Below are 21807 nucleotides of genomic sequence, written 5' to 3'. Positions count from 1 at the left end.
AAGAACAAAGAATGGAGGAAGCAAGGGAGTATTTTTATGGATTCACATATATTTTCCTTGTTACCTCAAATCTTAATACCTAGTGGCCATTCCTAATGATGGATCATCATAATTAAGAGAATCATAAATGGAAAACTCAAATAAAAATAGGGACAATTAATTCGTACAAAAGAATTCCTGTAGGTTACACATTGACTTCATTTTTAAATAGAAAATTATCTGTTTTATTGTATTTTTTCATGTTGTTAAATATTTCCCAATTTGATTTTAATCTGGTTTGAGCCACATGTGGCCTGAAGACTTTTATAAACCCTTATATAAAGGATGAGTCCCATCTATAACATTCTGAATATGTTGGAGATGCTTGAATATGCTCACTGTTGGGCAAACTAATTGCCTTAAGAGGTAGTAGCTCTTTGCATTTTTTGAATGGTTGCAACTTTTAAAATAACATCATTTAGAATGGTAAGGGACATTAGAAGTCACTGTTTCCAACCCTCCTTTTTTTTTTACAGATGAAGAACTAAGGCCAAGAGACTTGCTCAGCTATTAAGGACCTCAGTAGGATCTGAATCAAAGACTTCCTTTCACCTTATCTTCCCCAATAGGATTCAGAACTTGGAGAGATAATCAAAATTCCATTGTTATTTTACAGATGAGAAAAATATAATAACACCCAATCTGAAAGGAGTAACAGGGCAGTGGAATCCAGGTCCTTTTTACTGCAAATCTAATTAACTTTTAACACCAAACCTAAAACCAATAAACAACAAATAGTGCTTGCCTTCTGATAAACTGGCTGTATACAAGATAGTTTCAGTTCTTTAGCAAGTCTGCTGCTTAAGGATACAAGTCTGTTCTGCTTGGATTAGTAGCCGTGTATCACAAGGACAGGTCCCTTTGCCATCAACAATTATGAATATTAAGTTGGTGTTCATAAGCTTTTCTACATGGAATATTCTGGAAAATAAACATTAAAACATCATAGGGAAAGAGCACTATAATTTAAAGTTAAATAACATTCAAGAGTTTCCACTTGTATAACCATAAAACTTCGAGTTATAAAAATTTAATTATATAATAACCAGAACACACTCATTTTTATACTAGAAAAAAATAACATTTTTTAAATTCACTAGCATTTACATGCTGTTCTTTCAAACTGACTGATATAAAATGGAAACAAAAGGCAAACAAACACTTGAATATGACAATGACCTGGTAAGTTAGCTATAGAATATCCATACAGAAGAATCTTAATTATAATCAATTTCAAAATTTAAAAGATGTATCTTTCTGCATTTGTAAAACTTTAAACCAGATCTCATGCTATTAGTTAGCTTTAAAAAATGAATTCTTTTCTTTTTTTCCCATGACCTTCATACATAATTACCATTTTTTTACAGTGCTCACTGACCATGGACAATTTATAAATAACTAATTAACATAAAATAGTTTGCAATTAAAATTAAAATATTATAATTAACCGAGGGCTTACCTAGTACCTTATTATTTTTTAAAACCCTCAAATTTTGAAATTTCCAAATTATATCCAAAGTCTCCCAGACTTCTTTCCTATAAATTTCAAGTGACTCATCATTGGGTTTATGAAGGCAGCCTGATGCAGTGGATAGAAAAGTGGCCTCACTTGGGTTCAAATAATGCCTTGGAAACATATTGATTGTGTGACTGCACAAGTTACATAGTTTATTATTGATCTAGACATTTCTCTAGGACTTTAAGTTGCAGAGAAGTTGCCAGTAGATGAAGTTTGTTCATTTAGGGCATCCTAACATTAGTGAATCATAAGTCCTGTCCTTATCCCTTTCTTTTACAGGATCACAGATGAGCAACTATGGAGGGATCTTAGAGGTCATTCTGTCCACCCTAACACCCCTTTCCTTTACAAATAAGGACATTAAGGCTCAGATAGGTGAACCAAATGGCCTAAGGCCACAGAATTAGCCAGTTATGGAGCGCTGGGATTTAAACCCAGGCCCTTTGACTATAAATCATATGTGCTTTCCATTGTTCAATTCTGCATTTCTATAAGGGAAGTAGGAGGAGGAATGACAAAGATTATATTCAAAAAATTAAGTTTAACTCCCCATCCTTAAGATCCATATGCTTATTTTTTTCATTTTTTCAATTTCCTTCAAAATCTTAAATTTTTGATGTTTGCAAACTCTTAACAAGTTATTAATTTTTAGAGCTGGGCATCCCAAAATAAAAAGAAAATGGTTCATTAAATAATTAGAACTTAGAATCACCTTTTTTCTCCTGTATGTGTATGTGTGTGTGTGTCTGTGTGTGTGTGTAGGAAGGGGAAAGGAAAGAAAAGTCACTGTTATAAAATGATGTTTAAAGCTAAGCAGAGAATTCTTGGGTTTCTGAAATAAAGCAGAGGCTTAAGGAGCAATATGGATTGGTGGCTAGAGTGCTGAATTTAGAGTCAGAAAGACCTAAGATGAAATCCTTTCTCAGGTTCCTCATCTTTTAAATGGTAGGGGAAGACTTGTGGCCCTTGAGGTACTTTCTACCTAGAAGATTATGATCCTATGAAGTTGAATTCAACTGAACCATTGGATCACAGTTTCAGAAATGAAATAGACTTTAGAGATCATTGAGGCCAACTGTTTCATTTTCAGATGAGGAAACAGGCATAGAGATGTGATGCTATTTATCCAAGATCACTTGACTAATACATTTGTGTTTGAATCCTGGTCATTCAGGGTCCTCTTCACTATACTTCTTCTCTATGGTTGACCATGATAGAAAAATTGTCTTAGTGAAAATGTCTTCTAAAACAGCATTTATTATTACATTGTTAATTTAATAATAAAATTGTTCTCCCCATAGAGGCTTATTATATAATACTCTTTGTTCTTTCTTTCAATAGTTATGTCAGCTCAGTTCTCTCTATCTAAAAGGAAAAAGATAAACTGAAAAAGTTCATTTTCCAACTGAACTACTAGGAGTTAAATGAACTGGAAGCAGGGGTATTTATTACTTAACAAAGATTTATCAGAATGCTCTAAACATGATACCAACATCAGCTAAGCTTTCTAGATAGAGTAGGGATCTAAGATATAAGATATCACTCCTAATTACCTATATTTTCTTAAATTTAGATTATACTTGCTTCTAATAGATTTACATAAATAGCATACATTGTATATGAACATACTATGAAGAAAGTCTCCGTAACAGTATTTAATGGTATCTGGAATCTTATTATATTTACTATATCCTTTCTTTTCTTTGAAATCTTAGGATTTTATTTGTAGACGTTCATTTTTTTCTAATGTACTTTCTAGATTTTTTTTTAATATACAAATACTAAAAGGATCTGAGATTTAATCAGTCTGGGGGAATTTTTGGTGGTGGTGAGGGAATTTCTTCTACCTTGGTAGATCAAAACCCTTCTATAATTAGTTTAGAATCCAAAAAATTGCTTGGGTTGTATAATTTTCAAAGGCTTTGTCTAGAATTACATGGTTAGAAAGTGTCAGGGGATGGATTCAGTTTCAAATCTTGATTATATCTTGTGCAAATTGTACCCAAATGTCAGGGACTTAAAAAATTAGTAATTATACTTCAAACCAATAAATTGGGAACATTATTAATTTACTTATTATTTATCTGGTCAGTTCTGCCTCCCTAGGATCTCTCTCCCCCTCTTGTCCCTCTCTCCTTCCTGCTTCCTCTTTCCTTCTTCCACTTCTCTCCACTCACATTGAGACTACCTCAGTTCAAACCTTGATCACCTCTGACCTAGATTTACATTTTCTTTTTGGTCTCCCTGTATTCCTTACATCTCGTTTGCAACCTCCATTTTATAAAGAAGCAAAATGGATATTCCTGGATATTATTATCCCATTACTCCCTTGTTCAAGAAGCTAAACTGACTTCTTATTGCCTCTGGGATAAATTTAAATTTGCCCTAAAAATTTAGCCTTTAAATTACAAGTACTTCCTAATTTGTCTTTAGCTTGTCTTTCTGGGCTAATTTAATAATACTTCACTCACATACTGTACTTTTCCAAAAGCTGGCCTCTTCACTCTTCTCTGTATACAATATTTTATCCTTGGCCTCAGTTCCTGAGAACAGATTATCTTTTGGTCCTGGGTTATTTTCCCTCTTCACTCCTGCCTCTTGCAAATTCTCATTCTTTCCTAGGCTTAGCTAACCCCTTCAATAACTTCCTGGATTCTCTCAGTTGTTATAGCCCTGCTCCATCCCTATTATTTTGTATCTTTTTCATTTGCTTTTCTGGGTATCTGTTGAATCCTCCCAGAAGAATGGAAGCTTGAGCTATGCCATTTTTGTTTTTGGATCCCTAACGCCTAGCAAGAGTGAGCGTTACGTAATAGACAATAATTTCTTATTGAATTTGATTAACTTGAATGGTGAACTTATTTATATGTAGCCTTAAGAACTTTTTAAGATTATAAACAATTGAACCATATCTTTTAAGGGAATTTTTACAATGAGGAAGAGTACACATTGAGAAAACCATGGAATAGATTTTACAAAAAGCTATGCACCCAGGTGAAATGCATGTATCATCATTTTTCATAATTTAATAGGGAGATATTTGGTCAAGGAATAGGGATCTTGAGTTGTTATAGCGAGATAAAAAAAAAAATAGAGCTCATCTGGTTAGGCAAATGACCAGAAGGCCAAAATTATACATTTTGAGCAAGGTACATAATTTTCTCTCTTAATTTCTCCATATTTAATTAAATATACATTGAATTTTGTGGGCAGCTGATTGGCTCAGTGGATTGAGAGCTAGTCCTAGAGATAAGAAGTTCTAGTTTCAAATTTCCCCTCAAATACTTCCTAGCTGTGCAACACTGGACAAGTCACTTAACACCCATTGCCTACCCATTACCATTTTTCTACTTTGGAACCAATACACAATATTGATCCTAGGAAAGAAGGTAAAAGTTTTTTTTTTTTAAAGATACATTTAATTTTCTGCACTCTATGATAATTATTTATAACAACTCTGAACCAATTAAAACACTTGAATGAAACATGGGATTTAAAAAATAATCCCTTTGGGGAACTCCCCAGGGATAGAACTCTAATTCTTCCTAAGAAGGTAATCTCTCTATGATTTAATAGATGACAACTAACCCTGAGTGACTAAACTTAGTGACATAACTATTGAATATGAGAGAAGTAGACTTTTTGAACTAAGGTTTTTCTTATTCCATGATGAGCATTCTAATCAATATGTTAACCTGCCTCTGTTATTAAAAAAATAAAAGAGAAATAAATACTTGGGAACCACATTTGATAGCTAACCATGTATTTGGCTAGAGGTCCCTAATTGCTATTTTGTTTGGCACATTCCCACCTCACATCCCAATAATCTCATAAAACAATATGAAATATCAGTGCTCATTAAATAGGAAACATTATCCACCGCCTCTATGTTCTGCCTATGTGGCTAGAAAGATTACACTTTAATTTGTTTTTCTATGCTATGATTTAAGATAGATACAAATCCACAAATCTCTTAAATGAACGGATCCAGATTAAAATGTTTATTTGACATTGGTATCATATATACAGCAGGCTCTGAGAAATATTTGAAAAACTTTTTTTTTCCTTCACGTTCAGCACTACAATCTAAAGTTACTTTTAATTTCTGTTATTTCGTTGGAAATACAAATTCTGTGGGATGTTCCTTTTTTCCTTTAGATTTAGTGAGCTATGTTAAAGTAGACATTTTATAAAATGCTTGTTTCCTCCTTCCAAGGCTCAGTTCAGTTGCCATGTCCACTGTACAGCCCTCTTTAATTGCCCTTAACTTCCTCCCACTTACCCCCAGCTGAAAATGTTCTTCTAGTTCTAAGCTTCTGAGGTAACTTAGTTTGACATTTCTTCTTTGGCCTCAGTCATTCTCCACCTTTCATTATCCTATCTGTATAAATATCTTGCCTCTCATCTCTTTTGGAAGAAAGTTGACCAAAGGTAAGATCTAAATCATGTAAAATTTTGTGTATATATCCTGTGCTTGCCAAGGTGCTTTGTACATAGAAGATTATTTTAATATATCCTCTGAACTGAATTCTTTTAACTTTCTTTTTTGCAAATTCTCCAAAATAGAACTGCCTGGTTCCATTATTTTCCACAGCTCTATACAATGATCCAATGGATAGACAAGAATTTCCAGAAAATAAGTGTTACTCCAGCAGTATATAAAGAAAAAAAAATACCTGGAACAGTTTCCACAGTCCAATACTCCACTGAATGATTTACTATCATTGTCAAAGAAATACTGAGTTTGTTCAGTAATGCAGCTCTGCTTTGATAGCACAGCAGAAAAATCATCCTCCTCCACATCCACTGTGAAAAAAAAAATCATGAGAGGAAAAGTTTTGGTCAGTTGTCTGAATTCTTCATCAAATCATAGGATCTCAGAATTGGAGTGGTCCTCTGAGGCCATCCTATGAAAAACTATCAGAATGAAAATCCCCTTTATAATGACTTATATAACCTGGATTTCACTTACAAACCTCTAGTAAAAGAGAACCCACTTTTCCTTTGAAGGAACCTAGTCTATTTTTGAACAGCTTTAATTATTAGGAGTTTTTTGTCCTCATATGAGACAAAAATCTGCCCCTCGGCAACTTGTACATACCTTATTTTCCTTTGAGATCAAGAATAATAAATGTATTTCCAATTTCACATGCCAGTCTCTTAATTTCTTTAATTTAGTGGTCACATTCCTACAAGTCTTGTCTTCTCTAAGTAACATTATACCAAGTCCTTCAAAAGATCCTTCCATATTGAATAGTGTCAAACATTTCACTAGCTTCACTAACAGGATAGTTTACCATTTTCGAAATGCTATTTGTTGCTGCCATTTTCCTGTCCGACCAAGATAGAATATAGCAGGAACATATCCTTCTTAACGGAGCTAAATTTCACATTGTTGTAGTTTTTTGGCTATTGTGTATATTGTATTGTAGATTCATGTCAAACTAGCAGTCCCAAACAGCTATTTTCCACATGGACATATTAAATACATTTATAATTGGGCAATAAAAACTCATTTAAGTAGTCTACAGAACAGAGACAAGAGTAGGTAAAGGAAATTTCAATTAGGTATGGATGAGGAAAAATTCAGGATTGTGCCCACTGAAGTGCCATTTCCCCACCCTTTAAATTGATAGATCTCATGTACTTTGTAACAGAAATAATTTCTTATGATATGAGTTTTGACATACCTGCTTCAAGAAGCCGTGGAAAAGTCAAACTCAAAATCAACTGTTGTAGGATTGACCTATATCATTAAACAAAAACAAAATCTTACTGTAACTGTATCTAATTCAGATGGATCTATAATCTTATTGGCATGAACATTCACTCCAGAGAGCAATCCATTTATTCTTATCTTTCTTGTATTGGACTCTTGTTCATTCCCTTCCTCAAAATTGGCCCAAGGAATTCCACTAATAAACTAAAAGCAATCTTTGATTTCTCTTTAAGGCATAAGTCTAACAGGAAAGCCAGGATATTGTTTTTTTTTTTAATATCATATTTTTGTTTCTGATACCCACAATTCCTTGTTTACATTGTTTTCAAGTCTACACTATTCACGTCTTTCTTGCTTTTGACATACCATATTATGTTCAATGTTATATAGTGGCAATAGTCTATTAGGAAGAATATCCAAGCACTTAGCTTGCTGCCTAGAACTTAGTAGACATTTGATAAATGCTTTTTAAATTTGTATGTAGTAAATAAAGCCTTAACTATCTTAATTTAGATCTTAATTATTTCAATAAATTTTGTAATTCCATGGCAACATTCATGTCATAGAGAAGCTGTTTTATGACCATGGGTGTGATATGTACTTTTTTCCAGTTCTTAAGAGGCCAAGCAAAAAATGCCTTTTGGGAATTTTTACTGAAGAGTTATTCTCATAAAATTTTTAGAAAGTCTTTATTAACAATATAACTCTGGTTTTTGCATCTAGATCAATTAGAATATAAATTCAGTTTCACAATTCATGTCATAAAACACATGCAGTAAATGCAGCTTATTTTACTGAAATTGACATATGTGTTTTAATAGCATTCCAATTAAATAACAATTGCCTTTATGAAAAATCTCTATATCACTGTCGTTCATGATCAGATTCATGATGCAATTAGCAAAGCATTGTGGTCTATTGCAATTTTTTTTTTTGAAGATTTTAGTGGCTATGTGTAGTATCTTTGGAAGAGCATGAATGATTAAAAATGGATTTGTTTTTATTTTAAGCAAAAGCTTGAGATTATCAAAGTGCCGAACATTTCCCTAATATCAATCCTGGCTATTCATTTCCTTGTTAGGGTTTGTTTTTCATATGTAGTTATGAGCTAGTTTTAATGGGTTGTACATCCAATTTGATATACTAGCTGGACATTAGTATTCCTCATCTACTCATTTTCCACTCTGTGGATTCTTAAGCTGAATTCCTTTTAGAAGTATTAGATTCATTTAGGAGCCACTGTAATTTTCTATTTTCTGGATAAAGATAGCAGGTTACCATCGGCAAATAGGAACATTTGGCAGATCTCACCACCTACAGAAAATCTTATCTATTCTGACCCAAGTCTATAATAAAAATTCCCTAAGAGACATGCAGAAATAAGACAGTAGAGATAAAAGATATGTTGTTACAGTACTCTGAGCAATTGAGGAAAACTATTTTCAAATGGTACAAACAGAAGTTATAACCTGGAACTGTCCTTTATCACACAAAGTTTTGTGGGCATCTATGATGGGAGCTGTTCAAGTGTGGCAAGTATTGGAAGCATGAATGTACCTGCAGAAGAATACTGAGTAGAATGAACTGAGTAAATTTTAATTAGGAGGGAGGAATATGGGCATTTTGCTACAAGGGAAGTATTTTCAGAGAAGTCTAGGTTTGGGGAATGACTCGGTAACAAAGCCACAAATGATCAGAAGATCATCATAATTTCTCAATGCTCAGTATGTTAAAATAATTAAAATATATTATGTCATTATGCTCTTCTCGTTTTATTCATTAGAGTTTTCGACTAATAGAGTTTCCACTTACCATGCAGCAGCAGTGGCCCACCAGCCGATGTTCAAAATATCTGCTATAGATGGCTTTAAAAAAGAAAAGAAAAAAAAGGGACATTTGGTTAAACAAGGATCTCTCCAAGGCACTTAGCAGTGAAGATATTGCTTCCCAAAGCACCTCTAGTTGTTTTTGACTGCACATATAAATATACTTTTAAGAATTTATTAACATTTTGGTAGTTACTCACTCACCACGTATGATGAACGATTTCCTGCTCCCTGTTTTGGTGCACTACCAGGGTCACAAACAGATTGATAATCATAGGATTTGTTAAAGGCATACACAGACACATTAATGAGGTGTCTCATCAAGCTTGGATCAATCTCTCCAAAAAATCTCCCAATCTGGTACAGAAGAAGGGTGAAATTAGGTTCAAACTACTTAGCCAATTAATAACATTTGACCCACTACCACTAGATGAAATAATAATAATTTAAAAGTCAAAGGAAACTAAGAGTTTTTCTTTTTAAAGCAGTTAGTAGTTTTGACAAATTGAGATTACCTTTTACTATGAAAAGAAAGCTATTTCTTTCCCTTTTGTTGCTGGCTTCAAATTAAATGTAAATCAAAATAATAAATAGAAAATATAAACATGCTATTTGTATGCATCAATATAAACAAGATTAACTTGAATATGTAAAAATGTTCAATCTACTTTTTACTATTTTAACAATAAAATTTCTTTGCACATTTCATATTTACATATTAATGGAAATTATTGGTAATAATAGGTGAACATTTATTAGGTAAACATAATCACTGAATCATATATAGTAAAGCATTAGGTCTCCTATCAGTCCAAAAAGCTCTCTCCACTTGTACTCATAAAGCTATTATAAACCTAGTTGTCCCTGGGGTGGAAGTTTCAAATGAATAAATAGTAATTATGAGATAGATTTTGTATTTATTTCTTAATTGACCAACTTTCTAATAATTTATGATGGGAAGTTTTAACTAATAGGAATATTGTCCAATATATTTAAGTAGCATTTTAAATTTTAAGCAGTGAGCCAATATGCTTATCCATCTACATTATATTCATACCTGGTTAGTATCTTCATCATGATTTGACATTAAAAGGAATCCACCATCATCTAGAATTACACAATCCATTACCTATACAAATCCAAGCAGAAGTGAAATTTTAGAAATGCTTCAAACCTTGATAGGGTTATTTTAGTAAATAACAAAGATAATGACAACAAAAATAGGAAGAAAATCCTGAAACTATTTATTCTTTTATGTTCAACTGATTCTGAGTAATGTGCAAAAGATTGCTGTGATACACAGAGAATCCTAGTAATGCAAGGGACTTCAAGACATTGTCTAATTCATTTTCTGGCATTATGGAAAGTAAGCTTATTTGTACAAATAGATGGGAGTTTAAATGATAGTCTCAAATTTGGAAAAGATCCTTAGTTTGTACTTGAGCAGGAAATCCTTTGCAATATCTTTTTTTTTTCCCTTTTTATCCTTACCCTCTGTCTTGGAATCAATACTGTGTATTGGTTGCAAGGCAGAAGAGTGGTAAGGGCTAGGCAATGGTGGTCAAGGGTCTTGTCCAGAGTCACACAGCTAGGAAGTATCTGAGGCCAAATTTGAATCTAGGACCTCCCATCTCTAGGCTTGGCTCTTAATCCACTGAGCCACCTACCTGCCCCCAATGCAATATCTTTAATAAGTGGTAATCCAGAGATCACTTAAAGCCCACAGAGATACTATTTCTCAAGATAGCCAGTCCTGCTTTGAGATGACTTGCTTTGTTTTTCAAAATAAATAATATATATATTTTTTTGTTTGGACAAGCATTCATATACATGACAATATAAATTTAATTAAAAAAGAAAAAATGAAAAGTTAATGTAACTGAAGTTATTTGCAGATTGCTAAAACAAAAGGTGAATGTATCAACTTTAACAAGGTAGAAGCAAAATGTTTGTTTCTATGACACCTTCTGAACTTTATTTCTATGTATTTAACTTTTGTTGCTGGATTTTGTTTTCTTTATTACCATGGTCATGGATGTTGTTTCGTTCATTTTGGATATACTTTTATTTCTTGGCATCATTTAGTTCTTCCCAAATTTCCCTGAATTTTTCACATTCATAATTTCTTATGCCATAATATTCTAATATATTTATTTAGTATATTTTATTCATTTTCCAATCTTTGAGTCAATAGTTTTGTTTACATTGTTTTGATAATTCAAAGAATGCATTTTGGAGTATTTTTGTACCATGATTTGATTTTAGTTCTCTAACCTAATTAAGGTAAAATCCTGATAATTATTAAATATAAAAATTTAAAAATTTAATTAATACAAAATTAAATTCATTTCTTAATCGCTTGACATATGACTTCATATCCCATAAATTGACACATTGTTTTTCCCAAGATTGTCAGCTTCTTCTGAATTGCTAAATTCATTAGCTTTTCCTCAGTTCTCATTCTACTTAATAAAGCTGTTTTTTAGTGTTCTCCACTCCAAACTCTTGGCTTCTGAGACACCATTATCTCCTGCTTCTCCTACCTCTTGGTTCTTCTTTTCAGTCTCCTTTGCTAGATCATTATATTTTCTTTTTCCAAATCTCTTTAGACTTTGTCTGGAGTCCTGTTCTGTCTGCATTTTTTCCTTTGGTGATATCATCAGTTCCCTAGATCAAATTATCATCCTTGTTCAGGATGACTCCTTAATTTAGGTGGTGAACAGTCCAAAATTGTGAACAGTGTTCATGTATCTCACTTGCTCTTAGTTCTCCTAATCCACTGCCCTCAAAACCTACCCCTACACATTCTGCAAATGAGCAAACCTAGGTAATTTCTAGTTTTACATGGAGATCATGATCCCTGTCTAAACTATATCAGTTAACTCAATTGGAAGAACGATATATTAGATGGTGATAATCTCAACAGAAATAAATGAGTTGAAGAAGGGATACCTAGGTACAATAGGAAAGATAATGAGTTTTATTTTGCACTTATTACATATGAGGAGCCTATCCTTCCAAGTATCGATGTTAAACTGCACCTTAGGTGAGAGAGAAGGCTGAGCATTACAGTTTGGGGAGTCATTTGGCATCAGTGAACTCATGGGAATGGATGGTCTTACAAAGACAGAAGAAATGTAGAGAAAGAAAAGAGCCAGAGTCTTCAGGCACACTCATACTTTGGGGAGGTCAGGAAGGTGATGGGATAGCAAAAGGACCTAATAAAGTGCACTCAAAGAGGAAAGAAATAGAACCAGGAGGGGACTAGGAGACAAGGGAGGGAAGAGAATCCATAAAAGTGTGTACATCCAAAAAATAAGTCTTTAATATAATGACTTGCACCTATAGGTGATAAGTCTATCTTAAAGAAGGTCGATATATGGTTAGCAGGCTACATGGTTTGAAAGATGATTATTTTCAAATGTATTCTTACATCACTGTTTCTTTTGCAATCACAAACTTGACCAGCACACTGAAAAAAAAGAAATAACATCATAATCATATCACAGTGGTTTCAAAACAAAACAAAACACAAAGTCCCATTTTTCTTAATAGTATATTCCAATAAACAACCCTGTTAGATTCCAAATGAATCTGAATTTTTATGACAAAACAAAGACCATGAAAATAGAAGAGCTTATGCTACTTCTATATAATGGGTAGTAGAATGCTATATTTATATATTTTAATAATAAAATTTATAAATTTTAATAATAAAACCATTTAGATTTTTTTGAAGGTCAGCAGCATGCTTTTTATACTGTAATCCACCTGGCAGACAGGCATTGAGATTTAATAAATATTAGTAGATAAGGTCAAGGAGTCTAGAAGGGAATCTTTAACCGTTTTTTAATTTTTTTACCCTATGAATCATTTGCCCAATAAAAAATTCTAACAGGTAGAAAGAAAAAATTAGCCATTGATTTTGAACTAGTTTCCTATGTTATTTTTTGAAGGTTGATAAGCATTCCATTATAACATTAAACAAATCAGCTTCTTACCGGATCTCTTATTGAGGCCTTGGTGAAATTCTCTATCCAGGTGGGAACATCTATTTTTATTCCAACAACTGAAAAATTATAAACATATGTCAACCCATTAATTTACAGATGCAAAGTCCTTCCCTGTGTCCTAATACCCCTATTTTACCCGAATTAAGCTTCTGTTGCTTTTTCCTATCCATTCTTACTCTGAAATTATCTGACAGATGAGCAAATAAGAATTTGATTATTTTCATATATATCCTGCAATTTTCATTTTTCTTTAAATTAAAAAAAATCTAATGGGTCTTGCAGTCAGAAACCCTTGGTTTCAAATCTTCCTTTTAACTTAAGCTCAGGCTCATGTATTTCAACTGAATGGACAAATGAGCAAATAAAATTGCAAGTTGTATTAGATAAAGAATTGGTTTTAAGAGTCAAAAGTACTGGGTTTAAAGTCATTGAACTTTTCATTGCCTTATATTACTTTCTAAGGCTAAGTTTGTGGATCTTCACACAGAAGAGTTCCAGTTCTCTGTAACAATGCACTCATAGGTCCGCTCCTACATACTCCGCCCCCTCTTGATCTATAAATAGGGTTCTCACTTAAAAAAAAACAAAGTTTGAAAGAGGTTTTTGATTCAACTACTTCATTTCTCATTAGTAATAAATTCCAATTTAAATCAAGGGGAAATGCTACATATTTGTTACACATACAGTGTGGACATTCATAAACAACGAAATTTATTTATGGTCAAGACCAGTCTTGAGTAGATAACTAGATAATCACCAGACTAATATGACTTTAGGGGTCTTGTCTTTTCCACTGGCTAGTATATGGTTGAAATTCCATAACTAGGGATTAGGTGATTATCTTAAATAGAAGTAACAGAATTGTGAAAAAAAATTATTTTAGATCATTTCCTGAGAATAGGGTTTGATAGGAAGAAGAGAAGGATGAAAAAAATCACTAGGTTATTACAGTAGGTACCAGAAGTTGTTAGTGTGGATGTATCACAGGATATAGAAATAGGAAACTGAGAGAAAACAGATTTTACTTTCTAAGTTTTACCTTTGATGTTCTTTGATGACCAGGTGGCCTAAAGAGCAATGATCTCATAATATTTCCAGTTTAGGAAATTCCATTTAATATATGTGGGCTTTGTGACAACCTGCCCACTTACACTGGACAAGGAATTACAAACTATAATTTTATTTCCAACTTTATTTTAGTGACATTATGCAAAATCTAAATATATTTAATCTTACCTGCAGGTTTAAGGAGTTTTCCATCAATGTATATCTCCACAGCCTTGCTTACCATAATCCCTGATTCATAGGAACTTGATCCACTTTCTAAAAGTAAAAAACAAATTGTGATAGAGGGGAAAAAATGTTTATTAGCCTGACCAGTGTGAGACTGGTTAACATTTTAAATCTTTCAATACCATTTCCTGGATAGTGATAGATAACATTTCTCTTTCTTTAGTCTTGCCCAGAATATACATAGAGGTAACTATGCTAGAGCTTCAGTGAGTATATACTTATTTTGGTTCACCCTGACATCTGGATTATCTTGTTTAGTTACTTGCACTAATACTTAACTGTGTAAATGCTTCATCTGTCCTTTAACTCAAGTGCCACTTAACTGTGCACTACATTGAACTATTCAGAGATTATTCAGTTGGAATATTTTGTGACCCATCAGTCTACATGGTACATAGGTATGTGGAGCACAGGTAGTAGAACAAGGGCTACATCTGGACTCAAGAAAACTAGGTTTTACTCCTAGCCCTGATACTTACTACCTGTAGATACATGGCACCAGATAATCTCTAATTTTTTTTTTTTCCTGCTTCAATGACCCATGTCTCTATAACTTACTGTTAAAGTAGGGAGCAGTGAAAATATAGTTGTCATTGTCCAGACTCCGTTTATAGAAACTATCTTCATATGTTTCTGGATTTTCTTGCCAATCTTCTCCAGCCCTAAATATTAAAGAAAAAAATTCTCAATGATTTTAAGTGTTGGGGCTACTCATTGTCCCAGTCCAACTCTAACTAAGGAGTAAGCTTTGACCTGCCCCATTTCCATCCTTGGCTGGTTTATAAATCCTTAGGTAATCCAATTTTTTGAGGTTCATGCTAATGCCCAAATTAGTGGAACACCTAATTGGTTTAGCCCACTGAAGCTTTGAACTCAAAGTTATCCACTGGATTTACCCTCCTTGGCAGCAAGATTATAGGTGCAAGTTAACATGCTTAATCACTTTAATTATTTAAGATACTTTATAAAATTTTTGATCTGTTTGTACAAATGTGTGTGTGTGTGTGTGTGTGTGAGAGAGAGAGAGAGAGAGAGAGAGTATATTTCAGAAACCTCTGAGGGAGTTGATAGTGGCTAATGTCCTAATTTCCATTCAACTGTGATAAGCGATATAATGTGGACATGCAGAATCTTTATGTAAAACTAATTTCATACTGTTTCTACTCAAGAATAAATTTCACTCAGGAAACAAACATTTCTAGGGAAAGGTCTTGTCATTGTATATTCACAGAAAAAGAAGTTAATTTGTATGAAGTTTTAGGAAAGTTAAGGTAGTCCAATATTTATTGAAATATGATGAACTTCTTTATAATTTTGTTCAGACTTATCACTTTCCTTATCATTTCATTATAAAAGATAACATACTGACTTACTCTTTGGGGTATACTCTGGTAATTCCACCATCAGTCACAACAAAACGAGCTTTTACTCCCTTGCTACAACAAAAAACAGAGAGGAAAAAAGAGATTTGAGAGAAATTATATATTACCAATATTACATGGTATGTTGTGAGTATACACATGAGTAAACATGAAAGCATATCTAAAGCTTCCACAAATGTTGAATAAATTCTTATTGTTTCTTTGGGGTTTTTTTTTTGGATACAGAGCAATTCAAAAGTCAAGCGCTAAAATTTATAAGGCCTTTCTGCCAAGATTTTTACAAGTCCACATGAACCTGAAGAATGAAATTTCAAATAAAAAGAAAAAAATACTTACAGGTTTTTCTGCTTACTCCAATGATTTTGGACAAGCTCATTCGTAAAACCAGCATCCAGCAATACTCTATTGATCATATCCACATTACCTAACAAAGAATATGTAAAACTTATCTAAGATGACTTGTGCTACTTATGAAAAATCACACAGTTTCTCCTATAAAATTGAGTATGACAGATTTGTGAATTATTTTATATAGTCTTAAAAACATTGCTAGTTTAAATTTGTTTGCTTTTAATTATATGAATTATTTCATTATTGTGTATTATCTTCAAACAGGGCCATTAAAAAGTAAATAATCCTCTTGTTTATATTCTATAAACACTACTTCATCATTTGTACTTCCATAATATAAGGCAGATTAATTGAATTAATACTGCTAATTTCTAAAAAAATTATTTGACAATGATATTATAAAACAATGAAATTTAAAAAAATGCAGTGTAAACAAGTTCAGGTATAATACAACTTAAAGTAACAACTTTATTACTTTTTATAACTTGGAGAGAGGTAACAAAGAAATTTAAGAGTTAAAATATCTATAATTTATTTATTAACTTTCTAACCAGTCAAATACTGCTTTCCTTTCTTTTTTAAACCCTTACTTTCTGTCTTGAAATCAATTCTAAATATTGGTTCCAAGGTGGAAGAGGGGTAAGGGTAAGGCAATTGGGTTTAAGTAATTTGCTCAGAGTCACATAGATAAGTGTCTAAATTTGAACCTAGGACCTCCCATTTCTAGGTTGGGTTCTATCAACTGAGTCACCTAGCCACTCTCTCAAATACTTTCTTAAAAATCTTAAAAATCAATAGTTATATCAAAGACATGGACAATGGGCCAAAAAATAAGACAAATTATATTAAGAACTATTCATCATCTGATTATTTTCCCAGTAAAATTTCATATACAATTTCCCCTCTTCCCCCCCCCCCTTTTTTTGTTTCCTACTACAGAGTTAAATTTCATATAGATTAAGGATTTTTGACCTATATACTAAGGTCTAGTTTAAGTTTGGCTATTTCTATTTGTTTAAGGGAGAATATATAAAGGAAAAAAAACCCAGAAACAATACAAAGAACCAAATATCCATAATATGTCATATTGAGAAAGTAAAGGGCGGGAAATAGTTTGCTACATATTCTTTCTTATCTCTTTTATTCAGGTGTATGTAAGCCTTAAAAAAGTAGTTCTCCCTGGGTCAAATGATTGATTCTACAGAAATTTAATGCTTCTAATATGGTCAAGGGAAGAAAAGATTTAAAATTAGAATGGACTTGAGTCTAATACTCTCATATTATAGATGAGGAAATAGACTTAGAAAAATTAAGTAACTTGTCCAGGGTCACCCACCTAGTAACTGTCTGAGGCAAGATTAGGATTTAGGTTTTCCATAGCCCAGAACTAAAGAACACCTATATGAGTACAATGGTAAATGGGTAGCAAGTGCAAAGCCACTGACTAAATAATTTGATCAGTTCCTCATGTAGTAAATGGCTGAGGTATAACTAAATTCATAGGTTGAACTTTCATTTGTACTATTCCTAGACAAGGAGCTGGTATCCCTTGGAATGTTTTTTCATCATCTCCTCTTTTTTTTTTCCTCCAGTGGAGAAATAATCTCAATCGAACTACTAAAAGTCAAACTTTAAAAAATTTTTTGTTGGTTTTCATAAAGGTGTCTTAGACATAGGGTTTTTCTGCAGAGGACTAAATGTAAACTTATTAGTCAACTCTTCTGTCACTCAAGTAAGTTTTTTCACTTTAGGAAAGAATCTTTTAGGGAAATCATTAACAATTCATAATGCAAATAAAATTCACAGTAATTTAAACATTTATCTTGTGTTCTAATTATTCTACAGGCCTATGGTTTTCTATTCACTATGATACTAAATGTGACCACTGTAGTTGCTAACTCACACCCACACGCACAGAGATTGTTAGCATTATTTATTGGAATTTTTCTTGTCCAACTCATTTCACATAAATAATATCATTTTTACACTGGTTCTGGGAATTGAGGCATTCTGTAAGTCATTCATTCTAAATCATAAATATCTGATATGGCAATTATAGAGACATTTTCATAGGTCAATAAATTAACTTTAATAATAAATAAGTTGTGTGAGAATTCTACACCCACTGATAAGGTTGTTCCTGTAAAGTGATTTAATACAGCAAAATAAAATTTTACTGCAATTCTTAAAAAGAAAGTCTTACTTATCTACTTTTGGATGACTATTATATTGCCATCAGTGATCTTTTTTATAAAGTCATAGCTATACTTGGTTTGTTAATACAATAAGACGTTAAGAGAAAATAAGTATAGAAGATTTTTATCATTAAAATTACAAATAAAAATGTAATCTATTTGAAAAAATATTTCATAAAGATTAATTTTTTTTAAAACAACTATATGTTCATATTTTTATTTGTCCATATGGTTGGCTGGCCACAATTGCTTTTTAGTTTATGTTGCTAAATACCAGGAAAGCTCATTCAGGAATAGTAAATGTAATGCTGCTTAGGTAGATGGCAGCAGCTGCATCTATTGTCTTGGAGCTTCAATCCTTAACCCTTGGCCCATGGAGTTCGTTCGTTCGTTCATTCATTCTCTCTCTCTCTCTCTCTCTCTCATATATATATATATATATATATATATATATATATATATATCTGTCTGTCTCTTTCTGTCTCTCTCCCTATCTCCCTCTCTCCCTCTCGCCCACAAACATGTGCATATATGTGTATATATGTATATGTTATGTATTGAATGGAAGGAAGTCTTACCTTATTTAAGTATAGATCTGCCAAACTTAGAATAAATTGTCTGAGGTGTATGGGGAAAACACTTTTTTTACCAGGCTAATTTTTAACTATTATTTTATTAATGATCTCTGAGTCAGCTTCACCTAGGGATAGAGTGCCAGGCACAAAGTCATGAAGACTTTTTCTTGAGTTCAAATCTGGCCTCAGACACTAGCTCTGTTCCCTAGACAAGTCACTTAACCCTGTTTGCCTCATTTTCCTCATCAAAATTGAGCTGGAGAAAGAATTTGCAAACTACTCTAGTATTTTTGTCAAGAAAACTCTAAAAGGGGTCATGGAGAATAAGACACTACTGAAAACAACTCAACATTAGTAAGAGTCAACCTGATAATTCTTTCTGTCTTGATTTAATGCAGTCCTAATAAGAAATAAGATGACTTTATTTTCTCTTTACACAAAGCAGAGTTAAGCTGATGAATGTTGTAAAGAAAAATGCTTTTACCAAAGGACAAATCAAAAATATAAAATATAACCATATGAATATAGGTCCATTATATATAATTAATGCCAAATGAATGAGAGTTAGCTTTCATACAAAGAAACCATATAACCACTTTCTTTAAAGGGTTAAATTAATTGAATTATTAATTAATTGAATCAATATTTTTAATATGTTAGACATCATCTAAAATGTCATTTATAAATTATCTTTAGTAACAGAGTTTTCTTCATATAATTCATTGCCTCTACTGAAATATGCTTTAAAAATAGAGAAACAGTGAGTGTTTCTCACCTTGGTTTTGAAATCATTAAGGTCAAGGATGAACAAAATATGGATTAATTGCTATTTTTGTAAGTGCTGGCACAGAATTTATTGAGCCAGATTAACAGTGACAGACCTACCTATAAACTTGGTTCAAGATTTCTAAATACTACTGTCCTTTTCTTGAGTGGTAGTTATCTCCCATGGATGTCTTTCTGACTTTTTCAAACTTAAAACACTCTATAAATTGAATTCTTTTTGCTTTCTTGATCTTAGGACAAATGGAGAATAGCATCAATCTATGTAGATAACTTACTTTTTTGAAATAAGTTTCTAAGTAGTGTGAGATCTCAGTAATGAGAAGTGAAAGAAAAGAGAGTTCTTCACTCCTCTAAACCAAACCATGATGTCAGAATGTATCTGATGCCATAGCAATAACATAAAGCATTTTTTTCCAGAAGTGATATTATGTTGCCCACTTTTTAAAAGCTAATATTTAGGATTATACTTCTGATGTAAACAGGATGAATGTATAGTAAAATGCATGTTCCCCGAGGTCACAACATGTCTCTCTCTTGAATTTCTATGATTAACCCCCAGCACAATGCTTTGCATACAGTGGACACTTCATAAATATTTGATGATTATTTGAGTGAGGTTTATATGGAGCCAAATTACACATCACCAACAACCTGTCATCCAGTACAGTTTCAATTACCTTTTTTTTTTCCCTCTTCTATGTCAATATTTCAAGGCTTGGTGATGCTAACATTTTGGGAATGTGTTTCACCAGTGCAAGTTATAACCCATCTATCATTTAATAAATAAATTGTAGAGAATCATCAGTCTTAGAAAACTTTAATAACTTGCCCATGGTGATATAGAAAGAAAATGTTTAAGGGCAAATTTGAAATAAATTTGAGTACTTTATATGGCAAATTATGGCCTGAGGACGAAATCATGCTCATTACCTCTTTTTGTTTAGCACCTAATTTGTTTATTTCAGACTAAAAACTGTAAGTGGCTGGGGTGGGATTTGGTGTTTAGGCAATAGTTTTCCGGACCCCTGCATTACAGAATGCAGATTTTTTTTTCAGAGGAAATAATCATGGAACTATTGATCACATTTCTCAAAAACACACAAAAAAACCCTATTAATAGTCAGATGGATTAACCTAAGAGAGGAAGGACATTGAGTGACTATGAATGAAACTGCCATACTTCAAGGACCCAGGGATTCTTTCATCTCACTTGAACCTGAAATTTCCTATGTATATTGTTTTCTCCATTAGAATTTGAACTCTTCAAGAGACTGTCTTACTTTTCTATTTGTATCCCCAGGCAGGGCTTAGCATAGTACTTATATTTGCTAAGTCTCTTCTTTCCCACTGAAGCTCTTAAAAGTTTTAAAAGGAAGCCATATTGACATGTGGCTGACCCTGGTATATTTTTCTACTCCTGGACCTGTACTTAAGCCAGTTTTAAGGATATGATAAAATATTACTCAGACATTCTAGATTGGAAGAGGAGGAGGTGGGTAGAATCAGTGTTAAGAGTGTATTCTTTTTTTGGACTGAGGTTTTTTTCCTTATGGTCATTGAGAAGACATGGATGAATTGTTGTCTGCAAAGAACTGAATGCCCACAAAGATGAGATCACAGATCCATAAAATATATATTTACTGCATTTTTGACCTTTCCTTTTTAATATGCACCTCTTCAGCTCATATTGCATTTTATCTTACAGTTTATTTACAATGAGGGGTCTGCGTTAAAGAGAATTGTGGGAGATCTTAAAATATCTTCTAAGAAATAAAAATGTACATATTTCTTAGTAGTAATAAAGCTTAGCCTGTGATCCAAAGAGTTAATCCCCTCTAAAAGTGAAAGATGTATTCATTTTAAACTAAAGTCCCGATTTTTCTGAAAAAGGTTTTGAAGATAAACGATTGTCTTTCAAATACAAAATTAATGAAAAATTCTTTTAGACACATTTTCAGTTGGGGTCAATAAAGTTAAAAACAATGAAGATTATTTAGAGATACCTTTTTTGTGAGTGATTTTTCCCTTTTTCACATGTTAAATTAATGTTAGAATCTGGGGAATTCTTTTTCATTAATGGGAAGAATATTTGGATAGATTCAAAAAAAA

The 21807-nt window shown here is 32.6% G+C and overlaps 1 protein-coding gene across 11 annotated transcripts in view; it reads right to left on the bottom strand.

The window, feature by feature from the left end:
• Positions 1 to 21807, bottom strand: part of CACNA2D1 (calcium voltage-gated channel auxiliary subunit alpha2delta 1) — a 648555-nt gene that overhangs the window by 14043 nt on the left and 612705 nt on the right. For all 11 annotated transcript variants that reach the window (XM_056799476.1, XM_056799477.1, XM_056799478.1 and 8 more), the window contains 12 exons: positions 16128 to 16215; positions 15783 to 15845; positions 14968 to 15071; positions 14353 to 14439; positions 13105 to 13172; positions 12537 to 12575; positions 10161 to 10232; positions 9308 to 9460; positions 9090 to 9142; positions 7249 to 7304; positions 6235 to 6364; positions 851 to 960 (listed from right to left, as the gene is read on the bottom strand). In XM_056799476.1, the coding sequence (XP_056655454.1) occupies positions 851 to 960; positions 6235 to 6364; positions 7249 to 7304; positions 9090 to 9142; positions 9308 to 9460; positions 10161 to 10232; positions 12537 to 12575; positions 13105 to 13172; positions 14353 to 14439; positions 14968 to 15071; positions 15783 to 15845; positions 16128 to 16215 (1023 nt within the window). The remainder of the gene's footprint in view (positions 1 to 850; positions 961 to 6234; positions 6365 to 7248; positions 7305 to 9089; positions 9143 to 9307; positions 9461 to 10160; positions 10233 to 12536; positions 12576 to 13104; positions 13173 to 14352; positions 14440 to 14967; positions 15072 to 15782; positions 15846 to 16127; positions 16216 to 21807) is intronic.

Source organism: Monodelphis domestica, chromosome 5, assembly GCF_027887165.1.
Source record: "Monodelphis domestica isolate mMonDom1 chromosome 5, mMonDom1.pri, whole genome shotgun sequence".
In the NCBI taxonomy this organism is placed as follows: Eukaryota; Metazoa; Chordata; class Mammalia; order Didelphimorphia; family Didelphidae; genus Monodelphis; species Monodelphis domestica.
Note: the sequence above shows the minus strand (reverse complement) of the source record. Positions and strands in the feature narration are given on the sequence as shown.